Source organism: Rhea pennata, chromosome 3 (assembly GCF_028389875.1).
Source record: "Rhea pennata isolate bPtePen1 chromosome 3, bPtePen1.pri, whole genome shotgun sequence".
Taxonomy (NCBI): domain Eukaryota; kingdom Metazoa; phylum Chordata; class Aves; order Rheiformes; family Rheidae; genus Rhea; species Rhea pennata.
In genome coordinates this window covers 103,836,766-103,860,162 of record NC_084665.1, presented here as the reverse complement: position 1 = coordinate 103,860,162, position 23,397 = coordinate 103,836,766, and the positions used below count along the sequence as shown (strand labels likewise).

At 38.9% G+C, this 23,397-nt stretch overlaps 1 protein-coding gene across 6 annotated transcripts in view; it reads right to left on the bottom strand.

Moving 5' to 3' along the window:
• Window positions 1–550: 550 nt before the first annotated feature.
• The window catches only part of CILK1 (ciliogenesis associated kinase 1), a 24,641-nt gene continuing 1,794 nt past the window's right edge, over window positions 551–23,397 (bottom strand). Inside the window, exons 2-15 of one of the 6 annotated variants that reach the window (XM_062572931.1) lie at window positions 22,958–23,079; window positions 18,738–18,996; window positions 16,777–16,831; window positions 15,694–15,815; window positions 13,593–13,672; window positions 12,561–12,693; window positions 11,925–12,096; window positions 11,207–11,374; window positions 9,406–9,705; window positions 8,145–8,335; window positions 7,408–7,559; window positions 5,838–5,966; window positions 4,639–4,752; window positions 551–4,162 (exon numbers count right to left, since the gene is read on the bottom strand). In XM_062572931.1, coding sequence (XP_062428915.1) covers window positions 4,008–4,162; window positions 4,639–4,752; window positions 5,838–5,966; window positions 7,408–7,559; window positions 8,145–8,335; window positions 9,406–9,705; window positions 11,207–11,374; window positions 11,925–12,096; window positions 12,561–12,693; window positions 13,593–13,672; window positions 15,694–15,815; window positions 16,777–16,831; window positions 18,738–18,838 — 1,872 coding nt within the window. In that variant the 5' untranslated portion in view covers window positions 18,839–18,996; window positions 22,958–23,079 and the 3' untranslated portion in view covers window positions 551–4,007. The other 5 variants (XM_062572935.1, XM_062572933.1, XM_062572936.1 and 2 more) reach the window with 5 other exon arrangements.

The window sequence follows — 23,397 nt, the reverse complement described above, 5'->3', positions numbered from 1 at the left end:
GAACGGCTGCGAGCGCTGGGCCTCTTCAGCCTGGGGAAGAGAAGCCTGAGGGGGGATCTTCTCAATGTGTACAAGTACCTGAAGGGAGGGTGTCAGGGGGACGGGGACAAACTCTTCTCAGTCGTCCCGTGTGACAGGACAAGAGGCAATGGGCGGAAATTGAAGCACAGGAAGTTCCGCCTGACCGTGAGGGGGAATTTCTTCCCTGTGAGAGTGACGGAGCACTGGCACAGGTTGCCCAGAGAGGTTGTGGAGTCTCCTTCTCTGGAGATCTTCAAGGCCTGCCTGGAGGCAACCCTGTCTAACATGCTGTAGGTGCCCCTGCTGAGCAGGGAGGTTGGACTGGATGATCTCCAGAGGACTCGTCCAACCTTGCTGATTCTGTGACCTTGCAAAAGGGCAAGTCTTGAGAGCACAGCTTTACAAACAGGTACTATACATCTGAGAAGGCATCAGGTTTGGGGGTTTTATTTATTGACTGATTTTTTAAAGAGCCAAACTACAGTGCCATTTTCAAAACGTGAATGGAAGTTCAACACTCTAGTCAGTATTTCTTCAAGAGTAACTTTTATTTTGGGCAAGAGACTTGACAGAAGTACTGAAATAAACATTTATAACATTTCTGAACAAGAACACTGAATAAACAAGAACCGTTATTTCTTTACGATCTTTTTCGCCATGACAATTTCATCTTCTCTTTCCACATAAGCTCAGAGATGTCCTTTCAAAAAACATTTTCCTCCCCACTTCACGGGTCATCCTCTTCACATCAACAACCTTACCAGGCTAGACTAGATGATAACGAAATACCATGGAAATGGGTTTTCCGGGGTTCTTTTTTTGGCTAACATCATGGCACTTACTTACACAAGACTTAAGAAAACTGGATTATAGAGGGGCATGAGTCCACTACCAGGCTCCTTCATTTCCAACAGTCATTAAATGCTACGCATAGCCCGAGAAAATGTAAACAACAGGTTTTTAAAAATATTTTGCATAAAGATGCTGCTGAATCTTAAGACAAAGTAGTACGTTGCATATGAGAAATTCTCAGATACGCTGCTTTTGTCCAGATTTCAGTACAGAAGTCTAATGCCTTTTCCAGCTATATTGCACACTGACAAAGCACATCATTAAAATACGTAGTCAAGCTAGTCCTCATTCAAACAGGACTTTCTTCCATTTCATCAGGAATCTGCTTGAGCAGAAAGAGCACTAAGAGTGTTGTCATCACACTTCCCACTCTGCAGTTTTTCTCTCACATCAAATCAAAGTTAAAACTAGAACATGTGATTTTGAATGACAAGGCTATTCGCTTCTTTCCAAAGTTTTTAATTTGGGAAAGGAGAAGATATATTGAACAACTTTCTACTACTATTTTTTTTAATCCCCTCACTGAACTAATCCAAAACCTGAATGCTATATGCAAGGAAATCACTACAGGGTTGATTAAGGTTCAGAAAGTTCAGGTCAAGCCCAGACTCATCCTCTATTACTTTAATGATAGGAACTATTTCATGGACTTAGCAGAAATAAGAAAAAATTAGCAGAATTGCCCAGGCACCTCCAGAGGGCTGCCCTCAGGTGAGCTGAATCTCTCATGGGGCGATTCTCACTCCCTCACCTCTGCCCAGACGGACAGCTCACAACGAAGAGGCTTGCGCCTGCCAGGAGGAATCCAAGCCACAGCAACAGCCTTATGACTTGTCTCCTGCTTCCATTAGTAGGAGTTAAGTGCATGAAACAGACTGACCTAAGCAGATAATTCCTACAGTAGGTAATTTAAGCAATGACAGCATCAGGATTTTTTCTGCTTGGGACCAAGATCTCCAATGAGGAAATAATATAGACATAAATCTAGATAGTTTTTCTCCTGGTGGAAATAAGTATCCGTCTGGTTCTAACACAAAGATACAGATTTCCCTCTCCGCTTGCCTAAATACACTGTTAGTGTGTGCTTTAGAGTTCAAAATTGCTGCTTTAGTTTATTGCTACACAGCGGCAACACTGCTTTGGAGGCAGTTACATGTAGTTTGGAATTAGTATTTGTTACAGTTAAGTAAGTTGGGAAGGTGGACACACGACATACCCTTGGCACGTACAAATCCTATACGCACGTTTCTCTTACCGCATAGACCCTTCCGCTCTTTTTCTCCTATGTACAGGGGATCACTACTTGCTGTGGTGGCCATGCAAGCAAGAGGCTGCCACTTGCACGTGTAGACAGATCCCACCAGGAGGATCTCACCATCAGACTTGCCCCCTAGCCCCCGCAGAGCAGCCAGGCACAGAGAATTGTATCTGCCCCATCCCACAGATCTAAGATTTGTCCGATTTGTTTATAAAAGGGAACTCGGACGAGGTTTCCAAAAAGCACTCCTGAAAACTTCTGCAGGAAGGGTTATTTACACACTACAGTTATGCTGTGCTGTTTCAAAACACAGCTGTAAGAGTAGATGCTCCTCCACAGCACTGAGTCAGTTTTATCCACAGGCTTAATTTTCTATGGGAGGAGGTGCAAGAATACCCAAATGCTGACTGTGATCTAAATTTACTCTTTGCCAGTGGCTGAACTCTGGCACCCTTTCCAGGGCAGAAGAAACTCAGCCTGCAGGGCCATATCCTATGGTCTATTACCTTCTAATTCCTTTTCTCTTTTAAAGCCAGTTACTTACTTCTCCCTTCAAAGAACTGCATCAGTTTCAGTGAAATCAACTGAATTCAATTTTAGAATGGTTATTAGCAGGAGCGTGGTAAGGGCTCACTTTTTTTTCCCCAGTGGAGAACTGGGACCTAATTTATGGAAACGGGCATATTCACCTATTGCAAGCGAAGCTCTGAAGTGAAAAAGAACTGAAGTAAGCTTAAGCTTACTAATTTGCAGCAGCAGAGGGTAGGGAGGGGGCACCTTTTGAAAATCAAGTCAGCTGCATACTCACTGTTTCCTTAAACTCTGCTGCTGGCTATCACTAACACTCTGTTACTCTGTCTAGGCAACCAGCTTTGTCATAGTCAATACTGTGTTAAATATGTCTTAAGATCCTATATTCCCTACCAAGGGAAGAAAAAAAGGCAGAATCTGTTTTTCTTCTCATTAGGAAGTTTAAAATAAATTTCACACAAGTGGATCCCCATTCTATTTCATGGTGAACAATGCCAAGAAGCAACTCTGAAGCAGGACAAATAAATGCTGTGTCAGAAAACAGATCTCTTGAATACCCGTCAAACAGAAGAGTCCCCCCAGTTTGGCAAAAGCGAAACACAGGCTGGATGCAGCCAATACAACAGTCTAGTCTGTTTCTGCTGCTCGCGTGCAGGCCAAATTTCCATTAACCCTCAATGGGAACCGAGAATGGAGCTGGAAAGCTAGAGAGCAGTCCAACATGAGCCTCGTAAAGGCAAAAATAAATACCAAAAAGAGTCTTCCATTGACTTGGGACTTTCATCAGTCTCCCACTGACTGCAAAGGAAAGGAAAGTACTTTCAGTCATTCCCCTGATGTCAGTATGAAGCAAATGAGTAGATGACAACAGCAGCATGGCATCAAGATGAAGAAGTAATAACTTCAGTAATGCCACATTCAGCACAACCTTCAGAAAATGTCTGATGAATGCCCCTTCCTCAAAACTGCTCTTTCACTGCAATATTGCACCGCTTTGCTTTTTCTACCCACTTTCATAAAAAAATTGAATCTAATAAAGGAAAAGTTAAAATTTTAAAAGTTCATTATAAAAGTTCATCATATAAAAACGCCTCCCCCGAAGCCATATATACAAAATGTATCAGATTTATGAAAATAATTGGACCCAATTATATAACAATTTTATACAAAAAGGTACAAGACTGAATTCAAATTAATAGAAATAAAAATAAAAACTTCAAAGTGTCTCACTCATAGAGGATCTGTTTCTTTTAAATTTACAGGTTTACAAAATGATATCAAATTGTTTCATGTTAGTCACCATTTCATGGGAAATATGCACAGGTTCAGAAAGTATTTCCATATGTCACCGGTGAGCACCATACTTTGAAGACCAGTCAATACGTCCATGGATTTGCTGAGCTGGTGGTGGAAGAGGCATTAACCTTTGTGTGCTTTTTGAAGGTGAATTAAATGATGGTTGTCCAAGATGGGGTCCTACTGACTTCAAAGCAGCATAATCTACAAGACAAGAGAAGGTATCAGAGTACAAAGCTTCAGTGAGTACACACCCACATTAAAAACAATAACTAGATGAAGGTTTACAACCTTACTTCTTCAGGGAAGAAGCCTCCTTTTTAAAAAGGATTTGCTGATGTGAAACCATAGTCTGAGAAGGTTTTTAAGAGGTTGGATCCACTATTTAAGTGGCAACAGACAAATTAGTATACATCCTTCTGTATCTGCTGTGAATTCCATGCCAGTTCACACCAGTCTCTAGGTTCCATTGAAATATACTCATAAGAGCTGTGTATAAACCTATATAATTTATTAATCAAAGTAAGACTAAAGAGACTCCATAAAAGTTTTGAAAGGTCATCATGTGCAGCCCTAGTCACTGAAGTATTTACAGAAACATAAAACAAAAGTAGGTACTTTAGTGCTGCATATACGTCATAATTAGAGAAATGAGTAAGAGACCATAGTATGACACTTACTAGAAGATGGATCCACAATTGGCGCTAACTGAACCCTCTGCCCAGCAGAGCCTACTTCCTTCTTCAGAAATGAAGGGATATAACCACTAGTTAGACTGCTTGATCCTATGGGCCCTGAAAGAAATGGCAAAGAACACTTGAAGTCAACACAATGGATTTCTCATACAAGCAAAGCTTGTTACAGGTCTACTGACTGCGGTTGACAAATGCATGCATTGGTGGGTCCTATGCAAGCCCAGGCCAGAAACAAGAACTCCACTGAAGTCATTAGAAATCTGTTGATCTTTTATGCCTGTGTTCAGGAGACTGATAACATCAGACTACTATAAAGATGAAAGGAAAACTGGTACAAATTGAACCCCTAGAAGGGTAATTTCTGCTTCTCCTTGACATTCTAACCTTAGAAATACACCTAGTACCTTTTTCCAAGGTTTCTTATAATTTTCAAGACTTGGCATTCAGCTGGAATTTTTTGGTATGACTTTCACCAACTAGGTTCTATGAATGCAGTCACTCTTGGTGCCTAAGCTGGATGCAGCGGGTCTGGGGCTCTGACAAAGCTCTTACTGAAGCCAGAATCTATTTACTTCAAATCAAATAATAGGGATTAAATACCTGAAATACCAAATGCCCTCCCAAAAAAATAAAAAAGAAAAATTAAAGTTTTGCTTTCTGTCTGAATTTTTTAAAGCTAGAGTTATACCAATACTTTAAGCAGTAACTAATTAAAAGACATCTGATAGATTTTTTCTTTCAAATAGCAAGAGTCATGCACACAGCTAGTCCAGTTCTTTTTCAATCCAGACCAGCTTCTCCCTTTTGTGACAATAATTTACACAGCAGCTGGGTTAAAAGAATTTGGAAACCTGAAAATATGACTTACAAAAACTGACAAAGCAAATTAAAGGCTAGTGGAAGTATTTCAAGTTGAACAGAGTTAAGATGTCCCTTATTTTATGTATGTGTTACTTCAGACTTTTTGGAAGTCATTAGAGGAAATGACTGTATGTCAGTTTAAGTTAATCTCCAAGTCTAAGGAACATTGATCTTTACTGGTTTTGACAGAAAGAACAGACACAATAGCAACTATGTTTGGAGATGAAAATGTGTTAGAAATGGGTGACCCAAGATATAGCTGTCTGGAATTAAAAAGACACCACCTACTAGCTATTCTCACAGAGCTATGCACAGCTTCTTACCCGAATTCATCCTGTTGATACTTCCTCCCAAACCTGAAGGTTTCCCAGGGAAACCAGAACCAGGCCAGGGATTAGATGGAACAGACTCTTTGCTTGAAGTGGACACTATGCTATTCCTTGTGCTTATTCCTACAGGAAAAAATGAAGAAGCAAGTTTATCATCTGAAATCTGTTGTTATAGAGGCTTGCATGCAGTCAGTGTGATGCACAATCTTAGCAAAGTTGTTCAGTTCAGTGAACTTAACTAAAAGTTTTTCACCCTACCATGCTGACTCTGCATTACTGCCTATTCCTCTCATACGTACTGCTGTGAGCATCCATAGGTCCTGTTCCTTCAAGTATACTAGCATAAAGGTTCCACTGGCCTCAACAGCTGTTTATGTAAAGAGCAGGATCCTTATACCAGCACATTTACATTCACAGATACTCTGAAGTCACAGGTGGTGAATCCTGCTACATAAGTGAAAATTATGTTTCCTGTTAAACTATCATGTCACAAATTTTAACTTAACAGTGACAAAATACCCTGAGATTAAATACGGGCAATTCACTCTCATAATTTTCATATTCTTCTTTGGTGCCTCTACTGAAACCAAGGAAAGTTTTTCATGCAGATTTTGCAAGCAGTTTGCAGAAGAGTTCATGCGTCACATACTATTTGTATTTGACATATATATACACTATATTTAAGTAGAGTATCTATCATGGAAGGATGTGTTCAAAGTTTGTGGCAAAGCAAAAGCAGAGCTGGGATCACTGGGTTTTACAACCTTCTTCAGTGGCACAAGTATTAGCTACCAAAACTCTACTTCAATAGTCCAGTTTTGAAAGTGTCTGAAATGTTAAACACACCACTTGCATTTCAGGAAAAAAGACTCACTCCATCATTACATTCCCTTCCTATTAACTTAATTTCAGAATATTTACACAGCAAGTTAATGAATGGCTACCAGTGGCTTTACAAACAAAAATTATGAAAGAGGATACATTTTTAGACAGCTCATCTTCCATACACAGAGCTATGCTCCCCACTTCCTGTACTAGATTCTATCCCAGTACAGCACAGATTACCAGGAGGACAAGCATGTGATTCCTCTAGAGACATGGAGTTGTAATCTGTTTAACTCCAAGCCACAGCAAAGTGTATTCCTACTGGCTATCATGTAGCATTTGCTGTTCACAGTATTATATACTCATGAAGTAAACTGAGGGCATTTTTGACCTTCTCCAGTCTAGAAGATCAGGCTTACCCTTCTTTGAGAAGCAGAGAATAATTTGGCTCATTAATGGATGTTTTCTAAAACACTTAAAATAAAAAAAGTATCTAATAGAAGAAATGCCAACAATCTTATCTTTTTCTTTTAAACAGGGTTTACCTCAGTTTCCAACTTGCTAAAGCGTACTTTGTATTACAGCCATTTACACTAGCAGGAAAGCTCTTGCTTCCCTCATTTTCCTTAAGCAGTACTGCTCCTCTACAAGTTCAAAGGAAAAAGCTTAATGTATTAATGGCATTTTCATTCTGCTATTGGAATTATAGGAAGAAAAAGAATACGCATTTTTTACTAACCAGGAAGATACCTAGAATGTCTCAGGTAGTGCTGCTTTGCTGCAGAAACTCGCAATGTGGGAGTGTCCTGGCTTGGAAAGGTAGCATGCGAAGGTGCACTGTTGCCAGAACCTACAGCATCCGAAGGCTTCAGATCCAAAATGCTTTCAAATCTATAACCCAAAAAGTGCTACGCTTAGTCCAACACTTATAGCATATGTTTATCCAAAGTCGGCCTTCTCTCCTCCATCCCATCTCCAGGAATCATTTCCTCATATTGTTTGCTATAGCATAAACACACAGACAACAGGAAATATTTTCAGCACTGAAGCCATTTAAGTGCTCCTGAAAATCAGATTTGAGTTTCTAGTTAAAGTCTCTTTGTAAGTTTTTATCTACTGTGTCTGATCCAATGAAAGGGCAGTTTAGTCTCATCGAAAACAGCTTAAATATGTGGAATGTGTTAAAACAGTTCATATATGAAGTAGAAAATATATATTCACAAATTAATTTGGGAAGACTTAAGCTAAGCATGATTTTCAGAGGGGAAAACGGACATCAAACTGTATAGAAAGACACGTAGTCTATGAAAGAATATTACGCAACAAGAAACCAAGACAAAGTAGAAGAGAGAGAAGCTGCGTCCTTTACTAGGCCGGATATGTGTTTCCAGTAGAGATCATAAAGAGCAAAGACAATGAAAAAGCAGGTGAAGTTTGAAGAAATGAAAACAAACAGCATGCTACAATGAAACTTACCTACAAAGAGTTTCATCACTCTGCCTCTTCTTGTTTTTCAAGTCAGCTCTCATGAGGGAAGAGTTGAAATCAAGATCTTCCAAATCATCCCAGGCTTCAGAACTCTTCACTGTTCTAGCAAAATGCCCCCATCTTCGCCTAGTTTTTGGCTGAAGTTCACTATTTATGTTCTCATCACCATCAGATATTTTCTGTTACAATGATTGAAAAGAAACAAACCCACACACTTACACCACAGATGTAAGGATATACGATAGAAGTGGAGAGTTTTTTTTTTTTTTTTTTTTTTTTATCTCAGAGAATGATAGACTTATAACAATAGAAATCTAACCTTTGATTTAACATATTAAGAACACAATCTGCAGCCTGTAGACTATCCACTGTCTTCTGCATTTTATCCTATATTGAAGCATCTTGCACCAACAGGAGAATAAGTTTATGTCTCATTTCCAATTCTATTTGTCTTTCACCATACAGCTTCCAAAAAAATTACCTCATATTTGATCTTTATTTTTGACCCGTCTTGTGAGTGCAAAACTGCATGCATGCTCATGTTTCCACCAGCCTAAGCCTAGGCATTTTTAAAATGGTTTTTTACTACAGTACATTGCAGGTGCAAATTTGGGTCTCTTTAGTCATTTAAGTGCACTGTACATTTTAACTTTGTGTAATTTGGCATATGCCCAGCACACACCCTATTTAAAACCTGTCTCTTAGCAGAAGCATTCACACTGTATTTTATTCATGTCTTAGGAATTCAGTCTCCTTGCATAGTCAACAGAAATAGTAAGTTCTTATTTTGAAGGAAAAAATCTATTGCTCTCCACTGCCTGTAGAAGAGATCAGTGAGACTATTCTTAGTTAATCATTTAAATTAGATGCTTTAAATGGACTAAGGGAATAAAAGGACTCACATATCAAAACTATTTAGCCTAATACTTTTCTCACTGAATCAGTCTCATTAACATTCTGTCCACTCAGCATCATTCTACACACGTAAAATCAGTGTCCTCCTTTAAATCTTTACAGTAAAAGGACATATAAAATAGTTTTGAAACAAGAAATAGATCTGCTTGTTTTTGGCAATCAGACTGAGATTTCAACAGAACAATTTCCAGTTTTAGCTATTCTTTATTCACATTTCCTGTCTATTTAGTAAAGCACAAGGACTTATGCAAGAGAACAGGAAAAAAAAGAATGCAATTAGTGATAGATGAGGCAACAGCTTCAGAAATATATCTTATGTTAAATTGACCTTTACCTGTTGAGGGACCTTACTGTGAATTGCAGGCAGCAGCACCTGGTTCGACTTGTCCTCTCGTAAATGGCTACTGTGATCAGCTCCAGAGGTGTCCATCTTATATGGATACATCAAATGCTGAGAAGGCTGGCTTTGCTGATATGGCCTTGAAGAAACACGTGTGTGGGGTTTTGGAGGGGGTTGTGCTGGAGGGACAGGTTTAACATGATGCAGAGCCGATTTATCATGGAGTTCCTTCTGTTTCCCCAGTTCCTGAATGCCCAGGGAATGTCCAACTTGGAAGTACGGGTATCGAAGTGCCTAAAACATAATGAGGACATCACGATTCAACTTAGGAAACCAAATTTTCTACCTTACCCTAAGGAACAGTACAGTGTAACTTTCCTTTTTCAATGATAGGAAGCAGAGATAACATCAGATTCTAGTGAGCTTAATCCACTTCAGAATTACTCAATAGTGCTGTAATGATATAAAATTCCCAATAGATACCAAGTTATTAGATCCCCTGCTGACTTACAGAAAAGGAAAATGTTTCCTAGAATTGAAGAAACTTAACTATAGGTATGCACCAACTAAAGACACATTTCACTATAGTAAGATGAGTGAGTGGGGGGTAAGTGGTATATGAACACATGCACACCTGTCATCACAGCATCAGAAATTAAGACTGGAATGACCCCAGAGATCTTATCTCTCCCATTCTCCAGCCCCAAGACAATATGAAGTGAAGTAAACATACTCGTTATGAAAATTGGTCTCTCTCTTTTTTGGAAGACAAGTTGGTAAAAATATCTTTGTCCTGCTTTACAAGTAATTAAGCAAAGGCAATTTGTCTTTGCCCAACTTACTCTTTCAGGTGTACTCATTCTGTCTTCCCAAAGAGCTTTCACTCTAAAAAATTTCTAAAAACTCAGATTCATTTCCGTGGAACTTACTGCAAAACATATGTTAAGAACTGCTTACTAATGGCTCTGAATACTAAGTTAAATTCACCAGTTTTGCTCTTTCTCATCTCTGAAGGTTCTTCCTCTATTTTACCTTTTACCTGCTTTAATTAGCTTTAAAGCTTTTTATTACAATTTGTTCTAAAGGTCTGATACAACCCTAGAGGTTCAAACGAAGTCAAGACTGGTACTATCAGAAGTCAGAAGTACCCAAGTCAAGTCACATTTGAACCCAAAGTCACAGCTGTTTGCAAAAAGTGCCCTATTTATTTCATTAGTTGGGTACTATCTCTATAGTACTGATGCCCAAGATCAATAGCTACTGCCACCAACATCAACCAGAATATTATACCTGCAACACTGATGACCCAGGATATGCTTATGTATGGGATGCTGGGATACATTTACAGTGCAATTAAGTTGAGACAGCCCTGCAAATTGCTCTGCATGAGCTAGCTTTATCCAGGCAACATACAAATCAATTGCAATGAAAGAACGACATCACAGCTTCAACATGGGCTATTCTCCATGCTTTACACCTTCACTCTGTTGTTATTCACAAGGACTAGTTAATTGTAATCCAGATGTACTTATACACACATTGCAGTCATGCCTTTGATCATTTGATCACTGAGGACACACCCCACCCAACTGATGTTGCAGGCAATGGATTGATTATTCCTCTGAAATTACTCCAAAACATGGTTCTCCTGCTTCTGCTTATTTCCTAAATCGGGACCTTCTCCTAAGAGCTGGGTCCCTGAGCAACCATGAAATGACAGCCTACAGAGAAGTGACTTGTGGTGAAAGGAGGAGTCATATACAGAAACAAAGAAACAAAAAAAAAATCTTCAAACCTGACTAGCTGTTGGCCGCTTTTTGGGGTCCCATTGCAGCATGTCTCTCATGAGCTGCACTGCTTCACTGCTGGCATTAGGTATGAGGGTTTTTAGGTTGTTAGGTACACATTGAGGCCAGCGAAAATTCATGGAGGATGCAAGTTGGTAGCCTTCAGGCCAGTCGTTCTGGAAGAAGATTATTGATCACAATGCTCAAATGTAAAACATCATAGCTAAGTACACTAACATATGTTTTCCTATCGAATAGTAGATTTCATTCAGCTATCTCAGACTATTTTAAAGACTTCACCAGACCTCGAATCTCTAGAAGAGGTAACAGTCTTGCTTTACATCTACCAAATCAAAGACACAAATGAGATCAGCAGATAGAAGTCTTGTCACACTTCTGATTCCTAGCCACTTAAATTAAAACAAACATCAGTGTCCAAGAGAAAAAGTGAAATTTCACTTTCAAAACAAATCACACTAATGACTTTTTTTTTCTTTTTTTTAATACTGTTTGGGGGTGTATTTCTCCTCTCCTCCTCTAACCTCCATTTTTTAAAGCATAACTATGTAATGTTTATTTCACTGAAAAATATTTTTAATATATTTTATCAGACCTGAGATCAGTGCCATACAATAACAGTAAGTGTGAAAATTGATAATAAATGTTCCATGCTGTACTGCAGAACAGCTCTGTGCGACTGTAGTGTGGAAAGGGCACTGTAGCTACCTTCTTTGGTGTTCCCAAAACTTGGCAAATCTTGAATATAGTATCAATTTCACTGGCGCCTGGGAAGAGAGGCCTCAGTGTATAAACTTCTGCCATTATACAACCAACCGCCCAGATATCTATTGGGGAGCTATAGCTGGTGGATCTTAGAAGGACTTCAGGAGCCCTGTACCTGTAAAAGAAAAAACAAAACTAACAACAAAAAAATCCCTAGAAACAAATCCCAACAATCACAGTTCAGAGTCCTCTTCATAAATGAAACTATTTGGACCTTCATTTGTTGCAAAGGACAAACATCCCTTAAGATGCTCTGATCTTCTACGCAACATGTTAGATTTTTAAAAAGTAAGAATTAAAACCTATGTAAGCTCTTGTAAGCTCCCTTATGAGAGAGCTGACATGCAGCCTTCTCAGCCCTTGCCACCTGCCTTGTCAGTGCCCCTCTTTGTTCCAATGCTGCTGCCATTTGTAATCTGTCTTGCACTAACTGAAACTTTTCAAATTAGCTAAGGTTAAATAAGTTTCATAAAAAGAAGGTGTCAAAAGTGGTATTACATTTAAAACATCACTTCTTTAAAGGCTTGATTACAAGACATGCAATTTCATACAACGTAGATGAATACCACACTTACTTACCATCTTGTGGATACATAATCAGTGTAAGGAGGTCTAGATCGGATTTCTCTGGCTAAGCCAAAGTCTGCTATTTTCACGAGTTCTGGTCCCATGCAAAGGAGGTTTTCAGGTTTCAAGTCTCTGTGAAAGAACCCTAAAATTCAAACGAAATATAGATGTGCACTGCAACATCATATGTAGCAGTAGTTTTAGTTTTCCACCTGGATTCTTTTGCTTTAGTTCTTACTGCTAACATTTGAATAGTATAACATCGAAGTTCAAAGTCTTACATAATCAGAACTAGACAGTATAATAATTGTTTTGTCAGACTGAAGAATAGTATATACAAGTTGACCATTTTACAACAATCTAGAGCATTTAGTCAGGTAGCTTTCTTTCAAGTGATACCTCCTTAAAGGAAAGTTAAATCTACACCATTTTAATACTAATTCTATTATAATTGTGTTGGAAACTGTGCAACGAATCAAAAAAATTTACTTCAAAGTTTTTTTAAAACAAAATAGAAATAAAAATAAATGAATTTGGGGTTTTTTTTGCACTTTAAAGCTTTTTTTAAATTAGCTGGAATGCAATGAAACTTTGTCACTCAGACATACTATTTTAAGTGTATCTTAAAAAGAATGTGCATTTTATACATGTATCTGTGTGTACCTTGAGGAGAAAGAGAATATTTTTTTTAATTATTCTGATCTCTGGGGACCTCTAAGTCTATCAAGAAATGTGCCTATTAAAATCAGATAAGTTTTAGAAAGTGGTCAGCAGCTGTTTTTAGAAAGTAGTAATCAGTAGAAAGTAGAATAGGAACTAAGCAAGCATCCAAACTAAAATATCAGGCAGCTAAAAAATATACAGACACTTGCTCTCTAATGACTTGCTCAGCATCTTCTGCAATCTGAAGCTCTACCGTAGTACGATTCTTTTGATCCCTCCCTTTAATAAAGGTACTGAAGTACTTGTTAATGCATTCATTTCAAAATTTATACAGATGCTACCTTGTTTGAATTGCAAATGCTTACAGTTAAAACAGCCTACCATGCTTATGGATAAACGCAAGTCCTTGCAGAATCTGATACATAATGTTTCTAACTGTAGACTCTGGAAACAGTTTGTTTCTGCAAGAACAAAGAAGAGGAAATGAATGCTAATGATTAAGTTAATGCATCAGCTTATGCAAGCTCACGAACCAAAGGTTAAAGCTAATAATAATAAAACAGTGACACACATTTTTTATGTGCTCTGATACAGGTTATTTCTCCAGCAAAACGTATTTTGTAGAACTGCCATATTATACTATGTTAGACTATGGGGGGACAACGAGTTAAGAAAACAAACAAACAAAAAACAAAGAAAAAACCCACACAACAACAATCAAGAAAACTGGTGAAACTGAACAAACTTTAAAATAAAATGGGCATCACACATGTTCCTCAGACAGCAAGGGTTCATGTTAATTAAGTATTTTTCTTGCAGTTTCTTCTGTGCACTTCTTACTTTCTTCTAAAGGCACTTACAGACTACATATTTGACTTCCTTACGGTATTATCTAACAGCTCTTTCCTGGAAAGATTGTTTCCTGGAAAAACAATTTCTCAAGGCCCATCTGGATGCAACCCTGTCTAACATGCTCTAGGTGACCTTGCTGAGCAGGGAGGTTGGACTAGATGATCTCTAGAGGTCCCTTCCAACCTTACTGATTCTATGAATCTATGAATCTCCCTTGCCTTCAGTGACCAGAGGCTGCTGCTCTTACAATACTTGGACAAGAAGATCAGTGACAGCAGGAGGTTTTATGACAGCCCCTTTTTCTGGGTTAAACAATCCTGTACCAGATGCCTCTGCATATTCCAGAACATAGTAGAGAGGATTTTGGGGAGATCAGAGACATTTTTAATCAGAAAGAGTCTAATAGTGAATGAAGAAGGAGGCCTGAGCCTTCTTCAATTTCCTGAACTTGATTGCTCTAAAAAACACGATCATCACATATTTTACAAGTGAGATCAGAGACTAGAGGCAGATTTTTGTACTCGCTTGTTTTTTAAGCTGCAGCAATAAAAGAACCAAGTTTCCTATCAGTCCCTTCCAACAAGGCAGGCAATTTTAACTGACTTAAGTAAGTCTCCTTTTCAAAAGGTTTAACTTACAGAATGTCTAATTAATTTGAGCCTATCTAAATGGTAACACCTATGATACATAGCATATTTTCACAAGCATCTGCTTTTCTAATTTTCATAAGGAAGTAGAGTACATCAAGCATTTCTAAGAAATTTTGTGATAAATCCTAAAGACACTGGCTTGTATTTATAAACTGGAATAATTTTCAAGTTCATCATTTCATAGATTTAAATGACGATTGTTAATTATATGTGCAGAGTTTAGTGAAAGTTGTTCTATATTTGGTTATGTATAATAGGTATTTGTATGTCTAAAAAGGTATTTTACAAAGTACTGACACTGAAATACTGTAATAAATCTTAGCTAAACAAAGTAAGATTATTCTCCTCTCCTAGGATTCTACAGTCCAGAGAAATTAAAAGCCTTCTTCAGAGAACACTTCAAAGCAGTTAGAAAGCAGGTCTTCAAAGCAGACCTAGATTTTATTGAGAATGTTAACAGTTCAAATTGTAAGACAAAAGAAAAAAAAAAAAAAAAGAAAACTTAGAAACAACCCAGAATTAGGCTCCTCACAAATAGTATTTCAACTTTTTTCTTTTTTTAAAAAAAGGCAATGATACAGGAATAGGTAGTGATACCTGCCTCTAGTAGAAAAAGTGCTGGTGGTTTGAGCACTTACTTAGAAATAAAAAAGTCCTAGTTCAATGCCACCACAGCCTGAGAGATGTTAAAGCCCCCAACACCTAACTCTCAAAAGAATACCCTGCCAACCTGTCAGACTAATCTGGGAAGAGATATTAGAAACTTTTCCAGCACGGTTTTAGCATACAAGTGGGGAAGATTAACTCAAAGGAGATGGCCACACCTCTTACTGTAGCTCACAGCTTTAAGCTATAGCAGTCTTAGCCTAAACTGGTGACTCAAAGTCCTTTGAGAAATAACAGGTATACTAAAAATAAAGAGCATGAGCACATTACACAAGTATTGATTTATTAAAGGAAAGGGTGATGCTCTTACATACCTTTCTTTCATTAACTGATAAAGGTTTTCCTTCATATATTCAAACACAAAATAGAGATGATCATTTTCCCTGATTACTTCTTTCAGCTTTACTACATTGGCATGGTTTAATTTCTTCAAAGACTACAAGTAGAGAATACAAAAGGGATTTTACAAGAGTCTTACTATAAGAAACAAAAATATTTCACTGATGCAGATGACTTATCTCCAACAATTATTTAATTTTTGAAATAATAAGACAGCTCTGAGAACAAGAACAGATTTTCAAATACTATCAGTTATATATATAGTATACATGTAAAATGCACTGACAGTCTTTCAAAGGCCAACTATCTGGCACCATAGTAGGAATGAGAACAATTGCATTTTCTCTGTATGTAACTTCCCACTGGCAGACTTCACATTCTTCTTGTACTCGCACTGGTGATAGTCAGGTTGGACCCAGGACCCCTGGAAATCCTCCCCCAGGTCTTCATTCCCCCCTCTTTACAGACTTTCAGCATGCTCTTCATTCATTCTTGCTGTAGCAGTAGAGTAAAAATACACGGTGCTGGAAGAAAAGTGGCCTCTGCTTTCTGCATTTGTTTACAACAGCAATAGCAAGGATTTGAAATCATGAGAGATCCTTAAAGCACATACCTAAAGCTTTCACGGTGGCAGAACTTCAAGCTAAATGTCTCCCCAAACCCATTATCCAGAAACAAAAACAACTGCATATGCAGGGGTTATTGCTGAGCAAAGGATATGTGCTCTCATGCCCTGACAAGCACGCACTAAAGCGACACTAGGCTTTGTGATAGGAAAAATATTATATTTTGTAGTCTGCCAGGAGATACTTTATGATCCTCTACTGCAAGAATGAAGCAGCTCTCTACAATCAAGTTTCGTGTTCTTTTGTTTTGTTTTTAATACAACTAGAGAATAGCATCTAGTTCAAATACTGAAGTGCAAAACCAGGAAAAAGAACTATTAGTGACATATTCCGCAGCTCATTCTTGGTGTACTTCTTGATACAAGGGGTAGAAACGCAGAGAGGGCTTTTCTAAATTAATTTTTAAGTCAACCATTGAATGAAACCAAGTACCTTAACCTCTCGAAGGTTCATGCATTCCTCCCAGGAGTAAAACTTTCTCTTCATTCTATAACAATAGAGAGAAAAACAGTAACATATGGTTAACACCAGCTACGGTCTGAGATGCACAAATCTCCTTACAGCTCGGTGATCCAGTTTCACCATCTAAATATAAGGAGTCATAGTACTTCCCTTGTCACAAAACCTTTATATCTCTAGACAAGGTACACTTGAGTAGAATTAAGAGGCATTATTATTATACAAGATTGTGTATTTTGCACATTTTGCAAAAACATCAGAACTTTTAACCAGTCAGGACATGCTATTTTTCATTCCAGTACATGGACTGGTGGGCTGGAATTATAAAAAGTGTGAAAACAGTTATGAGCAAATCAAATTAAGTTTTGAAACAAATCTACAGAAGACTGAAGTCAAATTAAATCACTTAACTTGGTCTCAATTTCATCATATTCCTCCTGCTCCTCTCCCCTGTATCTTGAATTCTTTGTAAGTTCCATAGCTTTCTCCTGGACAGTTGCATTTCTTCAGTTTTCAGTGCTCCCTACATTTCTCTCTCTGCCTTGCTAGTTATATATGCCAACTGCGTTTCAAATTCTGCCCCTCCTTTCAAGGTATTAAGAAACACTGCTCTAACAGGAACAAACAGTTTCATGGACAAGGTATCTCTGTATTTTGTCCGTCCTGCTCCCCCCCACTTCAGAATGTAACTGTGAACACATTATTTGTGCATAAAGTGCGGTCATATTTGTTCAAACTCAATGTATTTTGACAACTCACATGCCTCAGTTTTCATATATGGTTCTATGCTTTAGGACAGACAAAACTGTCCTGTATCTACACACACAGCAAAAGAGCCTTGGTTAAACTTACAAAAATACCTGACTGCTCAGAGTCCGGATTTCAGTTGGAGCTGCACAACTCCTGAAGATTTGATTCTTTGTCTAATTTTAGTAAGAAATCAGTATTACTTTTTATTGAATGAATTTTCCAATTTGAAATTTGCTCTGAGTAGCTTAAGACTGACACTGTTTCTTATTTCATGTAGCGTTTTGCATGTTTTTGAGTTGAGTTCTCTGCAATTATTGTCTTGTGCTTCCAGCCACCATGCCACATTTGTTCTTAACAATGAACTGGCATTGAAATGTAAACTAAACAAGCATCTTCTTCCACTGCACTGGTTTGTTCTGAAAGTTTGAGTTTCTACCATAATGCAAAACAAAAATCAAGTGCCTCTGGTAAGGTTTGGAACAAGAAAAATATCCTCAGCATAGAGAATTTATAAAGTCGCTGAAGCCAGCTATTGACTGCTCATACAAAACAACATTGTACTGAACATTCTTTCAACAAGCATGCCCCTGGGTCATAGCCGGTATTTCAGGAAAGTGCCTGCAATACTTTGTGTGTGTTTCTTATCATAAGGACAAATTTGCCATTTATAAACTGAGGTCATTGCTGAAGCAGCAGAGAAGGAATGAGAAAATTAAATGGATTTCTCAAGGAAATTAAAGAAAAATTTGACCTTAAGAGAGCGTATGTGTTAGAATATGAAGACATAGATAATGGACAATGAGATCCAGTGTGTTAATTATTGCTGCAGTACTGTTATCTGACAGGACATTAGACCATGAAATCTATGTTCCATTTAAGTAGCAAGGAAGGGGCTGTAAATTCCAAAACATCACTGCAAAATACAGTACGTAATATAGATAACGCACGTTTGACAGCATTATTATCTGAATGCTATTATGCTAAGTCTATGTATCTTACCCTCTTTATTCCCTGTATGACTTTGGAGGATGGAAGAAACTCCTACTGTGGTAGCACATAAAGCTCAACCCCAAATGTGTATGCTGCATAGAATCTGAAGTATGCCAAGCAGCATAACCAAGAAATGCAGACGGCAGAATGGAAAAGTCTGGACTATATCCTGTTCAGTAAATGAAGATACTTACTTTTTAATGGCTATTAGCTCCCCGGATTCAATGCTTCTCCCTAGAAGGACAGAGCCGTAGGTCCCATCACCAAGCTGTCTGATAGTTGTGTACCTATTCATGACGAGGAAACTTTAGCTGCAAGCGCATTTCAGTCCTTAGTGTTTCTTGTGTTTCTCCTCCAAGTGTAACCAGTTCTTTCTGTGGCAGCATAAATACAGAGCACTCAGGACATTGTGAATAGTTGCGGGAATCATGTTTTCAAGATTTAGCCTTTGGTCTGAAAGCACAGAACATAATCCATTTGATTTCTGTATCCTTTTGAGATTGCTTGTTTGCAGTCTCCATTCTCCTCCAAGAGACAGTTCTTTTAAGCTACACACAAACACTTGTCTTGACTTCCTATCAGAAAGGGACAGCTTGTGTTTGGATGTAACTGGGCATGTTCCCCACATTCCCTCTTACACCAGAGGCACTTTATAGGAAGCATATAGGCAACTCTTAACTGTTACCGGAAGCAGAAGATGAAATCTCAAAGGTTAGAAAAAATAAGTCTGTTATCAGAAAAATGAAGCATGGTAGTAAGATAACAGCATTTACTCTAGCCAAATTATCAAATTTGTAAGTCACCACCTCACAGATCACACTGTAATCAAAGTAAATCAAGGTAAAATAAACCAATTTTCCTGACTCTAGAGAGCCTGTCCAGAGACATAGTTATATGTCTTCCCTTAAGCAAAATCTTTATAGTATATATAAGAATATTACATTCGTGTCAGATAAGGTAAAATTTATTGCAGGAGAGTAGTCCTGAAGCTCTCTTTACAAATAATAGATATATCACATTATCTATCAGACCCTTTGTCCTGATTGCACAAACAACAGAATGCTAGACATAATAAGAACTTTCTTGCTTTGTTGCTAGTATTTCCTATGCTTTACATCAGTTCTGTTACAAGGAACAAACGTGATCTATGCTATGTAAGCTAATCACACATTTTGAATAAAGCTGAATTCCCCTGTAGTCTAGGTTTGGTTCTTGCTTTCTTTCTTTTCCAATACTGCAAGGAGCACAATACTCACGGCTAGTGACTAAAAGGTCACTAGCCTTTTGTAATCCGTGCTTCAGCTACACTTCAACATTCTTCTACAGCAGCCTTAAACCCCTGCCTTTATCTTGCCTTATTTGGCAAAATTACAATTTTGAAAGTAATAGGACGTTACTTGAACTTTATAATTGAGACATCAACACAGAGCCACAATTCTGCTGATGGAAACATCACTATGAAACGTACTATACCATTAACTGAAGGTACTAGGAGTGAGAGATACTACCAAGATTCATCTTTCAGTTTTCTAAGTCTATTAGTCCCACCAATACTGATATGGGAACAGAAAAAAACAAACAAAAATCAGAAGTATGATGTCAAAACACCATCTGGCAATTTTATACATCATGTACGAAAAAGAAACAACAAGTCTCTCACATTTAAACACTGGGAAACATCCTCTAGCACTATCAATTTCTCTCCACATCCCACAAAGAACAATAGCTGAGTAGCTCAGAGTCCTAACCCCACCTTCTGCATCACTTGCCAAGGAACACCAAGCCTATCCATATGAATGGCACTTTATAAGGCTTTTCATTACTTGTTTCTTTTTGGCTAGTCTTCCAGTTGCGCACTGGCACAGCATAAAGCTATGTTTAGGCAAAGATCATATCCAAGTTAAAATGCTTACTGAGTTCTTGTCAGCCTTTGCACAATGAGTGGATAGTAACTCAGAAGCCTGGGCTTCCAGACCTTAAATCAGATCCTTACTGCAAATTTCAAATAATGATAAAACACTAATCAAAATGTAATATTAATAAATATCCAAATAGATTATTTTATACAGTAACTTTGAATTGAAACAGATGGGGCTTACACGCTTTTCAGAAAATACTCTCCTAATGATAAGTGTTCTGAGACTGTAATCCCAGCAGATACGATGGCTCACAACTCACAGAGCATTATGCTGCTGCTAGCTTACTATTCACATAACCCTTCCCAAGGGACTGTGACTCCGAAAACAAATAGCATCTTTGCCTTATGTTAGATAATCACAGCAAACAAAAATATGCATAGTACTTTTAGCACACGACATTGTTAGTAATAGCCACAACAGCTATCATGGATAGATCATTTGGCTGATGTCTCCAGAACAGATAAAAGTATGAACATATAACTGCCTATCCCTCAGTAGGGATATTAATTGCAGTCCCCCTCCTTTCCCTAACCACTAATTTTCACAAAATTTGCAAATTATCTTTGAGATCCCAGTTCAGTTGTCAAATGTGACTGAAACAAATTCAAATACTGCTAGGGGATAAAAGGCAGGCAGGAAAAATACAGAGGAAAAAAATAATCTAAAATAATGACAAAAGATTTAATGAGGAATATATGTTAAAATAAAATCTAGGATGCACAGAAGTTAACAGGACTCCTACAGAAGTACAAACCCACTTGTACCAAAATCCACAGGACAAAAGCTAAGTAACATTTTTTCGGTTAACTAAATCCGTACCATAAAGCTGTGCTTAGCAGTGGAACTGTTCTTAAAATTTAGTTGCCTTTGCAACACTTGCATTCTGTCTTAATCATCTTCAGTTATCTCACCCTGAACTAACAAAATAAACCAATCCTGCAGACTGTTTCACATCAGCAGAGTCCCCCTGAAGCCAAATAAAAGAGTGTATAGGTCTATGACAGGCAGTTTCACATCTTCACGGTCAGCTTCATATTGTTAAGATTCACTTTTTGGCTTCCAGGCTGTAAATACTAACTGAAAAATTGTCTTGGATTGGAAGAAAAGAGTGCATTAACACTAAACAGAATAAAAAGCCTTACTTTCACAATATTGTAAAACTATTCCCCAAACCCTCCTGTCTTACCTGTAAACAATTTATTCCACACAAGTCAACCAGCAAAGTCCCTTTAAAAGCAAGCCATTCTTTGTTATGTTAAGGAGACCTTCTGAATGTAAGTGCCATTCAAAATTACTGTTTTAACTTTTACATGCACACGGGTAGCCTCTCTGGTGGGCTGCAAGGCCGAGAACTGAAACCGATCCTTTCACTGACAAACCTGAGAAACGCAAACAGTAAACACCCACACAGCAGCTTTTAACGTTTGTGCAGTGTTCCGGCAGTAAGCTGTTGATGTTGTTATTAGCATGCCTAAAGAAAGGCGCAGTTTAAAGAGTTTTAAAGTGACTTCTGTCTGGTTATCGTTTATGTTTGTCAGTAAAGGATTCTGAGGTTCCACCTAAGAGGTGGAACAGCGTACGCGTGACCAGCTGCGAGGACCGCTCCGCAGTAAGGATCCAGAGCGCTGTGAAACTGCCCAGACGTGACTCACCGCCCCGGGATACTTCCCCGTGCCTTTCAGCAACACAAAAACCACCCGGGCACGACAGGCTGGCCGTTGAAGGGAAAGCACCGCGACTGACTCGCGGCCTCGGCGCTTACACACGCGAGTAATCCCGCCGGTATGGTTTAATTAAAAAATAAAAAAGGAAAAAAAAAAAGAAAACACACCCTCCTCTTCTGTCTAAATTCATCCAGCCCTGGCAATCATGCACACGACGGACATTTACAGCACCGAGCTGTACTTACGCTAGATGTTTTTTTCTCCTCCTTTAACAAAAACGGTGCGTAGGAAGCGCGCGAGGCGCTTCTAACGGCTGGGCGCCGGCGGCGCCGCGCCCGCGCAACGGCAGCGCCGGCGGCGCCGCGGGCCTCGCCGCCCGCCCGCCGCCATCTCCTCGCGGGCGGGAGGAGGTCGGGCGAGGCGGCGGGGGGCGGGAAGCGGTGCCGCGGCCCTTCCGCTAAGGCGCGGGGCCTAACGTTTCCCCCTCCTCCGAAAGTAAATTAATAAATAAATAAATAAAAAAGGGTCGGAAATCGCGGAGGGAAAAACAAGAGGCCGGGAAGCAGCACGGCGTAACCCTCCTCCCCTCTTCCTGCCCCGCGTCGTGCCCCTCTTCGCGGCGAAGCGGCCCCGCTCCGGCCTCCCTCCCCCCCCCGCGGCGGGGATTAAGGCTCCACGGGATTTCACCGTAATTAATTAATAATAAAAACTCCCCGGATAACTGGCCTCTCTCCCATCTCCGAGTTTAAACAACCAAAACAGTAGAGGAATACAGAAACATTACTGTAAACTGTTAACAAGAGGCAAAAATATACAGATTTTTATCGTTACCGCTCAGGCCTCCATCCTCCAGGAGCTTCAGCTGCATAGCTCTGCTGACAGGCGTTAAGCTCTCTAAGGCTGTAAGGAAGGCCTGATCCTTCACCTCCCGAGCACCAGAGCTCTCCCTGGCTCTAACAACGGCAAATTAAGTAATGGGGGATGGAAAGGGGTGGGAGAGGCAGGGAAAAAAAAAAAAAAAAAAAAGAGAGAGAGAGAGAGAGAGAGAGAGAGAAATGAAGAAAAAAATCAGCCCCAAGTGATTAATCATCACATCCCACTGTAACAACAATTCTGCAAGTCTTAGCTTCTTTTTCACACTTCCTTTTCATCTAGGTTTTAATGGTAAAACAAAAAGTATTTCCCAGTGCTTTACAAGGCAGAGTGAGCTGGTCTTGTAATTCAGGAGCATGTCACAGCTCCTCCTCTTGGGCGACCTTTTACGTCAGGGA